Genomic DNA, 12,026 nt, shown 5'->3' on the forward strand with positions numbered 1-12,026 from the left:
TACTCAGCACTGGTGAGGCCACACTTGGAGTGCTGTGTGTGGGCTGGGCTTTCCAGTATAAGAGAGTCAGGGACACACTAGAGAAAGCTCAGTGAAGGGCCATGAAGATCATTATGGGCTTGACACATCTCACCTATGAGGAAAGGCTGAGAGAGCTGAGACTGTTTAGCCTGGGGAAGAGAGGGCTCGGGGCAGAATCTCATTCATCAATGTGTACAGACACTTAATAGGAAGGTGTAAAAAAGACCACCTTTCAGTGGCAACCCAGTGAAAGGACAAGAGACAATGGGCACAGACTGAACCACAGGAAATTCTGTCTAAACATCAGAAAAACTTTTTTTGCTGTGAAAGTGGTCAGACACTGCAACAGGCTGCCCAGGGAAGTTGTGGAGTCTCCATCCTTGGAGATATTCAAAACCCAACTGGACACGGCCCTGAGCAACCTGCTCTAGTTGATCCTGCTTTGAGCAGGGCATGGGACTAGATGATTTACAGAGGCCTTTCCAACCTCAAATAGTCTGTGACTCTTGTGATTGTCTAGTCTCATTCTTGTGCAATATGAAATCCTTTCCTAGCCGAAGTACTGACCTCCCTTGCTGGTTTTAACTCTAGAAGCCTGGATCAGTGTCAAAGCTGGGGGGTACTGATGGTTAAAAGCATAGTTTGGGGGTTTTATATCTCTGTATGGTCTCCCAGGCAATATCTGGTGCAGTTGCCAAAGAAATGCTCAAATTTTGTCATTCATCTTTGTTAGTTTATAAAAAGGAAATGTACATCTGGAGTACAGTCTGCAGGTCATAAAACTGCATGAGACTGACACCTTCTGAACTAATCAGCTGGAAATGCATTTTTACAAGCCTCTCCGCTAACATCAATCAGAGAAAGAATCTCATTTTCAACAGCCAAGATACAGGGAGACGCTGTTTGTTATTTTTCTGTGGAGTTTATCAGCAACTTGCCCAGGCGAGTGACGGATGGTTATGAATCTGGCTCCTTATAACTTGAGAAAACATTTTTCATTCTTTCTCTGTACTTATGTGGCTAGAGCTATCTAGTACCACTAAGTTGAGTACTCTATTGCACTGTGTGAAGCAGAGTAAAATTTCCTTTCGGAAATGGCTCTGCAAAATTATTGATGAATTTTGTTTAGCCTGAAAAATATGAGACTTAGCTCAACACTGGCTTATCAGTTATATCACTCAAATATGATAGTGAAATTATAAAGAAAATAGAAACTCCTACAGCCAGCTGGACAATCATTATCAGTCTCAGAAGGCTATTTTGTATTTTTTTGTTCTAGAGGTAAGTGGTTCTTCTATATACAGAAGATGTAATGACTACATTATTATTTTCTTCCTCAAAAGCCTAAGTGTAGCTGTAAAAACCTTGACTAATGTTACTTTTCCCTTTGTTGCAAAATGCACAGAATTGCAATGGAGCACGGTCTGGTGATAAGACTGCTTATTTGGAGAGACTAATAAAACCCCCAAAACATTAAATGAGAGGAGTCAAGACAGAGGATTCCCACACTTATGGATGTCTAAAAAATAACATGTATCAGTGGGAGTGTTTGCTCTTGAATGGAATTTAAAGGGTATGTATAAAACTGCTGGAAGGAAGAAAAATAGAGGGACAAAACAAGTCCTGGGCACAAGTTCTGCCTGTGTCAAGGGGAGACTGTGGCCAAGGACCTACATAAATCACATTCTTGGTAAATAAGTTGGTTATATATTTAGGCAATAAAAAATCTCCATGAAGTGAAATTCAGTGCCTACATAGGAAGAATACAGTTTTGAAGCTATGATGTTGGCCATCCCACCAGGATGGTTCTGGTGACTGTGGCACACTAAGGCAAGAGCCTGGAAAGTACAGAAAACTGTATTAACAAACCTCAGTTATCCTCACATAGCTCAGTTTTGCAAGAGGCTAGAACGAAGGGACTCAATCACAGACACCAAAAACGACTGCGTGTAGGAGCAGCTGGTCAGAAAAGCCACAAAAGCAGAACTAGCCCTTGATTTATTCCAGAGCAGTGCACAAGGACCTTGTTCAATGTTACTGTTGCAGTATCTCTATAAACATACCTGTAGCGTACTCAAATTCAACATTCCTGTTGGAGCGAAGAAGCCTAAAATACAAAGTGTTGGCCTCTAAACGAGCTGTAACTCCAGAAAGAAATCTTGGAGTCACCGTGGGTAAGTGCTATGGATATATGAACGCAGCACTCCTCAGCAACCATAGATGCAAACAAAAAGCTGAAGAATAATGGGAAGTGTTGGAGCACAAACAAGAGAACATGAGCACACCACTGTATCAGTCCTAATTCAAGTACAAACTTCCTGAAACTTCCTGAGCTTGGGTTATCTTTGTACTTAGTAGCCCTTTTGACATTCAAAACATTCTGTGGCAGTAATTTCCTACTTTAATTAGCAGCTTGCTAGTATATCAAAGAAAATGTAAGTTCACATTTGTCCTATTATATTCTTTTGCTAAGCATTTGCTATTAGCCACTATTAGAGAAGAGGCCCTGGTTTAGGTAATCTTTAGGCTGAATTTGTACTACCCTGTGCCAATGCTTATCAGGAGCAGCCTATCCTAGCCTATGCAAGTAATTACAAAAATACGGTAGTGCTAAGTACACTTTGCTTTATTACAGTATTTATTTTCATTTTAGTAATAAAAGAATATTAATAATCCCTTAAATCCTGCTGGTGGAAACCTGTAACTACTCTTAATAATTGGATAGGAGCAAATAAAAAGCAAACTTAACAAAGGAATCTGTTCAATAAAGACCTACCTAAACTAAAGAGTAAACAGCTTATTCTTCCTACAGTGATGACAAAACATGGCCCACTTTGTTAAAGTATAATAGTGACATATTTTTTCCCAAGTAAAGAAGTTAGGCTTATTCCACCCACAGATGACTCTGGCTTCCTCTCTTCCCACAAAGTCATTAGCAGTTTAATTCAGCCTAAGGTCTGCTTGTTACACACACATTCCTTGTTGGTTGCTAAACTGTAAAGAAAATTCTGTATTTTATTACCCAAATCAAACCCATGGAAAAATAGTGATCCTTGAAGAGAAAGGAAATGATCTGCAAGACTCTCAGAAATCTGTATTAAAAGTAAGATGAGTAATAATAATTCTGTCATATGGCAATAGTATCTAGAAGGGAAAATGATCAAGTATGCCTTGATGTCATTAGGATTTCCTATGGAGAATATTCCCATTGAGGTCCTTGGGATGCTCATGTTCACAGAATTTCAGCAATCAAAGGAATAGCAGACATTGTTATTAATGGATTGTTAATATATTAAATATATTTTATCCAGTGTAGGATGAAACATAAACATTAACCACAGCATATCAATTAGCTAACAACCAAGATAACTTTAATTATATAACCACGGAGCCTAGTGCAATGTAAATCACACTACCTGCAGTCATCGGTGTAAATTCAGCGTAAGTACTCAGATAACCTAATCTCCCACAATAAACAAATACAGCAGAGGCATCCTCGTGTCATTCCCTGTAGCTGTCTGGAATTTGAATGGCTTGCTTGAGAGATTAGTGGGCTGATTGCACGTACTCTTGGAAAGGGAAGAAACACTACTTTTCTTTCCAAGTGGGTTTCTGGCAAAGACTATTTTCTTTTCCCAGTTTTGTTTGGTACGCCTCCAGTTTTTAGTTAAATTTAATTGTTATATTTTAACCCTTTTGCTCAGCCACTAGTCAAAGACTGAAGTGAATATGCTCTGTACTGAAGCATATAAATTAAAAGAAGGTCCACTGAAAGAGAAATGCCAGTGACAAATAGCATTATATAGGTCAATCATGGCAAAACAACTGTTTGGCCAATCTCTTCCTCATACATGGCTGCATGTCTGTAAAGGAAATAATGAAAAAATTGAGAGAAAAAAGCAACAAAATACCAGCATTAGACTTTTTTTTTTTCAATATTGTTCTTTCTTCTTGAACTTTAAGTCATTCTGTTAGATCCTTCTGCTCCAATTCCTTGTTCCTTTTCCCCTCTTCCTCACAAACAGCTATTATTGTTTTCAGTCTGAAGGAGCATCTTCTTTTCCCTTGTTCTGTTTATGTGCATTCCTGTTCACCTTGCTCCTCTTCCTTCCACTGCTCCGTTATCTGCTCTTGACTCTCCCTCGGATATGTCATGTCCTTCTACTGTCTTTAACGTTTACTAAATCTGTTTTAGTCTGTCACTGGGCTGTCAGCTTTTTTTCCCTATACGATCTATTTTTTTTCCTCCAAGTTGTTTACGCTCTAACCTAGTTTATCCTCCTTCTTGCTCTGTCTCTTTTCATGCTTGCACGTTTCTCCTCCTTCCTTATGTTCATAATCCTCCAGCCCACCTTAACTTAATTCCCCAAACAGCACATCTCTGCATGGACATGCTATGGCTAATCATTCCTCTTGGTCCCTTCCACATGCAGAAATTCAGTTTCACACGGGCTCAGTTGCATATACCAGATTGCGTCAGATTCTTTAGGCCCCTAAACGTGCAAAACTGACTCAAAATATACAGTATGTAACAGAGAAGGATGACAAATCAAACGATGTGTAAAGCAATAAACAGCAGCACTGTTTTAACTGTGTTATTTATTTTCCTTGGGAAGTAAATATTGCTGTTATTTATAGTTTGTGATGTCTAAGATCCCAACTGCAGTCAGGATATGAGAGCAAACAGCCAACCAGCAATGGCAAAGGCATACGCAGTCTAAAGCTGAAAAACAAAGTCACAGATGACTTTATCATCATCCAGAGGCCCTAATGGAGTTTCTTATCTCTGCTCTGAATCTGAAGGTGTTAAACAAAAAGCGTTGATGGAGCAACGAGGAAGACAGACAGACAATAAAAGCATTATGCTGATCTAATATTTGATTGCATTCACATTTAATCTCATTTTTGTGTGTTTTTTTGTGTGTGATTCTGGAGTTATGCCAAAGTCACAGCCCCGCTACCTTCCCTACCCTACAATGATGATTGCAGATTGATTCCTTAAGTCAACAGTCCTGCCTGCATCTCGCTGCAGATTGTTACTTGTCACCTGAATGACAGACTGCGGGTAAGCAAGCCAAAAAAAAAGACTTCTGGGAGCATCCCGTCAGTTATCTGAGTGTTCACAGCCTATGGAGGGATAAGATCTCTGTAGACTGGGCAACCAATTGTTTCCAGCAATAGTATCATAGGCCAAAATGTAAACTCCCTGTTCAGCCTCTTCTCTTCGGATAATTTCCTTGTGAAGTCACTGAAAATTTGAACTCCTTTCTTTTTTTTTTCCCCTCCACTACACTTCACTGAGTTGAGACTATGTTTTATTCCAGTATGAAAGAATATTGCAGAGAAACTAAAGTGACACCCAGCATTTTCTAAGTACATCTCTCACCTGTCATAAGCATGTTGTAAGGCTTTGCTGATAGGCCATATAAAAGCACTGAATACCGCAGTGTATTCTTACAGGCATAAGAGTTAGTAAAACGTGTGTATGGTTCTCATGGCAGTATTTAATCACCTGACTGTAAAATCTCCGTTCCTCAACACATTCTCCCCTGTGTTAAAGATCCAGTTGGTATCTCTTACCTCCTTCGTTGTCCTTACTGTCAGTGCAGAGAGTTTCCATGGCTACATCACAGCCCGCTCCCCTCCATCCTGGCTGGCAGACGCAGTGCCAGCCATTTTGGTCCAGTGTGCACCTCCCATTGCTGTTGCACAAGCCAGGGCAGCCCTCTGTTGAAACAAAGAAGAAAAATCACAAGTGATTTAAATATTGCAATTATTTAAGAAGGAAAAAAAAATACAAACAAGGGACACTTACTGGGAACAGGCCTTAAGAACAGCACAAATACTGTAATTGCACATGGAGGGGAACAGCAACATTACCTGGGGAAGGTAATTCTTAACAAAGTGGCATCTTTGATTGGCCTGACACTTGAGACACCACTTACCTGTACAGGCAGGAAATAAATGCACCAATCCTCTAAATACCTGCAGGCCAGACAAAATTAAGTTTGTTTTTTAATTTTTTTTTTTTTTTTTGGCAAAGTAAGAAGAGATGAGTGCATAGTGCAAACACAGCTGTGTAAAATTATACATTTTTCTGTGCTTACAGAACAGATCATTATTTGCTCTATGCAGTATTGGTTACTTACTGGCACAAATGTTTAAGCTCCCTGTTACTATGAACAAATCCCTCCAAATTCTTAAGTAGGAAAATGGGTATGATTTTAGGCACGTAATAAAAGAGAACGTTAACTTTATCTGGTCTCAGAGTTGCCGTATATTCATGTGAAATTACAGTGCGTTAAATAATTGCACAAAGTATAGGCCAGCTTTAATGGCTATACTTTATGCCAAAAATACATTCCTTTCCACAGAATAAGCAAAGCCCAGGAAATAGTGAAGCAGCTTAGCATCTATTCTAACAAACATCAGGATTCAGGCTGCATACGGATGGGACAGGACCAACAGGATTTCCAACTAAATGTAATAGCTGTGCGTATTTGATTACTTAGGACGGACAAAATGAAATACCATAAGGACCACAATAAAACATTGATAGACTGAACAAAAACACGGTAGTGACGTGCTTCAAGACAGATAGCAGAGAGTGAGTTTTTGTGACAATCTCCCTAAGGCTTTTGTGCTGTTACCTTTATATCCTATCTTGTCTGCTTTTATGGCCAAGGAGGGAAAATTTGGGAAACAATTAAAATAATTTAATATATCCAAAATCGATAATGGTTTTCAGTCTAACATTGCATTAAAAAAAACAGTATCTGTCACCTCCTAGTGATGAAATCTGGCATGCAGCCAACATGATCTGTATGAGGATGACAACACTATAAATATGTAGATTTTGGTGTTCCTTATCTATGACTATGATAAGACACTGACAGAAGCAAGTACAGATATGGCACTAAGTATCTCATGAGAAGGTGGCTACAAATGAGATATTTCAGGACAGAACAATTTTCTGTAAACGTTTATCAAAAAAACCTAAGTAACTGGCTAAACACTTCTTCACTTTGTAGACCTACTATCTTCATGAACTAATCTACTGACCTGTTTTGGTTAAGCTTAGTTGAGCTTAGAACAGTCTTTCAGAAGTAATAGTCTATTTTTTACTTCGAAAGAATTTTGAATTTACTGACTCCTTTCAACCATGTATTTCCAAATCACAAACATTTCCAGAAAAAAGTTATAAAGGGTGCTTAACTCTTGTCAAATTACTCTTAGAAGGCAGAGAATCAGAAAAACCTCTTGTGAGGAAGTATGGTGATGCTACAGTTATGGATATTGTGCCATTATGCCAGGCTGAGATTAGTCTTGCTACTCCTATTCTTTCAGACCGTAGCTGCTAATAGTATTTGTTGAGGTACTGAGAGATATTTTTTTTCTTAATCTTTCTTCTGTTTAATTTATGGAAAACTTACATATTTAATTGCAACATTGACAGAGTGTTTTAGGAGTCAACTGGGTACACTCAAGACTTATTGTGTGAAAGCCCGGATATTGCCATGAATATTGCCATATTCTAATGAAAAAAACACAAATAAGGAATAGAGAAAGATACTCGGGGAAAGAGGGGTAGGAGTATTTTAAACATTCTTCTAAATCATTTCACCATAACTGAAGATACAAGAATCTTTGCTGTTTCATGTTAGGCTTCTGCATCCTTGAATCTTTTAATTGAAAATGTTGCATGGAGTCTACAAGTTTTTTGTAGCTTCATACAAATTACAAGTCATAATTTCCTATAGGTTTTCCACATTCAGATAAACAAAAGCTTAAAAGCCTGGGGTATTCTATTGATCTGTCTCTACATAAACACAAACATCTGTAATTAATACATTCTTTAGAACTAATGACACTTGTTCTGTAACAAGAGTATCGCTTTGCTTTGTTTCCTGAATATTTACAATTTTGTCAGTAGAGGTCCAATGACAAAACTAACAAAGAAAAAGCACCAAACAGCAAATGAATATGATCTTCAGTTTTTGGTTCAAACAAAATCTAATACATGTATATAGTTGGTATATAAATGTATAATTACTGATAAAATATTATACAACATAAGCAAGATTTCATTTTTAATTTGAGATGAGTTGAAAGTCATGAAAGTTAAATCTATAATCCATGGAATGTATGTAAGAGAAGATTCTTTTGCCCAGACTAGTACGTTTGTAACTATATATTCATATAAAAAAAGTACATATAGGTATAGGCGTGTCATCAAAGAGCAAATATACAGTACCTTTCACTATCTTATCCAAATAGTGAGCTTGAGAATTAAAAAGAAAAAAAAAACAGACAGACATTTCAGAAGTGTCACATAAAACAAGAATTGTTCAGAATTCACATGCAAATCAAGCAGGTGCACCTGACATGAGAGGTCTTACATTACAAAATGAAAATGTACTTCAAAGCTTTTAAAAATGCAAGAAATTCTCTTTTCAGCAAATATCGTTGTGATTCAATGAAACTATTTTAGAACGGAGGCCTGCAGAAGAAAGAGAAGCTACCTTTCTGAGACTATGTTTTTCTTCTGACTTCTCTTCACATGCTTTGATTTTTATATACAACAAAAATATAATCAAAGTTAGTTAAAAAAGTCAATTTTCAACACAACGTAAGAGCAATTACTTAGCTTATGAGCTTTAAAACACTGACCATACTGGAAGAGCTTTGATTTACAGGTCATGTATGACTCTGACAGCATAACCAGCACACTATCTTAATTCTGATTGGATTAACAGGATTTTTAGGAGGAATAGTTTTCTTCTGCTTCAATTCAGCCACAGTTATTCTTCCGAGCACACACACCAATTATGTAAAATAAGTTAGATTGTATATATGAGGTGGAAGAAGGGCATAGTGGGGTTAGTAGTGTGGTGATCCATTTCATTTGGAAAAATGGGTGAAAATTAAACTTAGGCTTTAGATGTATAACAATAAATTAGATGGCATATCCAAGAATAGCGAGACTTTTTTTTCATAAGTTATGACACTTTAGATTTCACAAAAAATTTGAGGAGGCAGATGGATGAATGACAGACAGAGTACAAGATGGATTTAAAGCAGCAGGCCCTACTTTGAATACATGAAACACAGTAGAGATGCGTTATGTGTTCCCTCCTTACTTTCAGGAAACAGACATAACTGCAGTTGTGTTAAAGGGGTTAAAGCCATACAGCAAAACCAAGTAGGACACATCCATCGCAGGCTACCAAACCCAGCCACCTGCACATAAGGTGACGGGATATTACAGACTATTGCAGTGGGGATACTCCAAGCTGAGTCAACAATGTTGGATTCAATCCCTGGTTTTGCTGTGGACAAGGCGTCTCAACAGAGCCCTCGTGGGCTCTTTTACTTTCAAAAATTTGACCTTTTCTAAATCCCTGCTGGATGATGGCCCCTGTCTGGCAAGTACCCTGTTACTTGCTATTAACTCTCAGCTTTGTGTACTGGATGGGTAGGAAAGGCATTTCCAGCCATGGCACCTCCTCCAGTTTGGATGAATGGGAAAAAGCTCTTCCCGAGCCCAGAAGGAAGGTGATGAGACACGTAGTCTCACAGAATCCACAGTCACGGCTACAACTAAGAGGTGGAAACTTTATAGTCCCTCTTGAAGAAAGTGTCAGGTGTCCATTGCAAAGTTGTTTTCTTATTTTTTTTTCTATAATGGTAAGGTTAAAGGGAAACAAAGTAAGAAGATGTAAACATCAATTAAGAACACTTAGAACAGCAGCAACAAACTAAGTAGCTTTTCACATTAACCACAAACAAAAAGAAAATTGATACAGCTGCATTTCAGGGTGGATCAAATTCTACTCTTACTCATCCAATATAATTCCCCTTGCTCCTACACAGCTGCTCTTAGAACACTGTATAGTATGCATGGAGGAAAAATCAAGATTTATTCCATAAAATGGAAACAATTAGGTCTGTCTGGGGAATGCATCTGTCCACCAGTGAAACATTAAATGCCTCTACAAATGTAGGGATAGGTAACAAATAGAACATAAAAAAACCCTCCTAGGCAACTGAAAATAGTCCCTGCAATCCCAGGCCCCCACATGCTATTTCCTTTCAGAAATCCAATCTGCATTAAAAAAAAAAAAAGGATTAAGAAAATGCTTTTTAAGATTTTTTGTATCCAGTAGTCTTATAAGAAGTCAGCTCCAGACCATAAAGCTATAATGCTAGGAAAACAAGTTCTGCCTTCCAGCATCCTTGTCAGTTGACATTAAGGACAACATTAGAAACTATTTTGGTTAACATGCAGCATCCTAGAACAATCAAAAAGCAGAAAACGAGTGACCAAGAATAGTATAACTTCACAGTGAAGTTTAACTAGCCATACTGTCTTCTTTATCTTCATGGCACTGCAACTGAAACAGGACTGAACCCAGCTCTGCGTGGCAGGACAAAATACGAGCCTTTTTTCCCATGCATAGACAATTCTAGGTGGGATTTGGAGCACTTCAGTAGGATGGAGCATCTCAGCAGGTGCTCCTTGGGCAAGACATTTACACATCTGGCACATGTGGGTTATGTTAAGTCCTTAAAAAGTCTAATTATAGACCAGAAAATACACCTACAAGGGTTTTCTTGTAAGGGTTAAGACTGTGAAATTTAAAATCTTTCTATTATTTCCAGGAGTAGAGGGACTTCATACAGCTCCAAACAGAACGAAGAAAAACAAAAATGAAGATATAAAATTTGTACATTTCTAAGATAGTCAAAGTCCAAGAAGATGTAAGTAGCATTCAAAATTCATACAATGTAAAATATAAATGATGTTATCAATGAGTGTGGATATTTATATAAATATGTGGCAGATAAATGTATTTTACAAAGAACTGATAACAATCAGGCAAATTCACATTTAACACAGCATTTCATAACCAGTCAGAACCCAGACTTTTTTTTTTTAATTTAATGTCTCCCATTAGTCTCCTATCACAGATGTAAGTCAACATCTTCCTTAGATTATTCATATGCTACTTCCTCCAGGTATGACAGAATAGCCACAGAATAAAGTACATATTAAATCCATTTATCCCAATCAGCTCCTGTTTAAACCAGCATGAGTCACATACCCATTGATTTGATGTTCCTTAATTGGTACTTATAACACTGCTTTATTCTGATTATTCTGTCATAAAGGATTATAACGGTGACACACTTCTAAATACTGTATAGTAAATTTACATTTCTATTAGTTAACATTATTATTCTCCATTAGACATCTTCACCCATCATAATCTTTCTAACCTGTACTCTAGACTACAACATGCCATATATTTTTTTGTAGTGTATATATAGTCCCATTACAGTGTCAACTCACAACAGCTCCGCTGGAGTGAGGAGTTACTTTGCCCTAAGAGCAGAATTTGACCTCACAGCACCACCAGACACGAAGGAAAGACACACAAGAATGTGACCAAAGCCATGTCAATCAAGGTCTGCCTAAATTATAAACTACTTTTAAGGTTTTTTGCTTCCTCCATCTTGAAAGTGTGAGCTGAACTCCTGCTTCCTCTCCACTAACACTATCAGCTTTCTCCCTTCCTTACCGTGTGACAGCCTCTCCCTCAAAAAGAAAACAGAAAGGAGAAATTAGAAAGAGAGAAGAGAGCCAAAGAGGGGAAGGGAAAAAAATATGATGAAGAAATAATTTCAGTATGCAGCAACAATGAAGAACGCTGTCCTGCTCCTCTCCTAGCAAGCTCAGCTTTGCTTATTCTCCTTATCTCCCACAATTCAGTACAGCAATCCCCATTCACTGGCAAACGATTGCATACATGTCTCTGCCACTAACACAAACTTCATGCTCCTAGACACAGATCTACAGAAAGATGTGAACAACGTATCCTGCATCAGTCATGTTCACGCTTCTACATAACTTTGCACTAAGTGTCATATAAGGAGATACCAGGTCAAAATGCCAACTTCTTGGTAGAAAAACTGACTGCAAGCAACCTATGGTATGTTGATAT

The 12,026-nt window shown here is 37.9% G+C and overlaps 1 protein-coding gene across 20 annotated transcripts in view; it reads right to left on the bottom strand.

Annotated features, from left to right (window-relative positions):
• The window catches only part of TENM3 (teneurin transmembrane protein 3), a 472,906-nt gene that overhangs the window by 56,220 nt on the left and 404,660 nt on the right, over window positions 1–12,026 (bottom strand). For all 20 annotated transcript variants that reach the window (XM_068403619.1, XM_068403624.1, XM_068403637.1 and 17 more), the window contains one exon: window positions 5,602–5,748. In XM_068403619.1, the coding sequence (XP_068259720.1) occupies window positions 5,602–5,748 (147 nt within the window). The remainder of the gene's footprint in view (window positions 1–5,601; window positions 5,749–12,026) is intronic.

This window comes from Nyctibius grandis, chromosome 6, assembly GCF_013368605.1.
Source record: "Nyctibius grandis isolate bNycGra1 chromosome 6, bNycGra1.pri, whole genome shotgun sequence".
Classification (NCBI taxonomy): domain Eukaryota; kingdom Metazoa; phylum Chordata; class Aves; order Nyctibiiformes; family Nyctibiidae; genus Nyctibius; species Nyctibius grandis.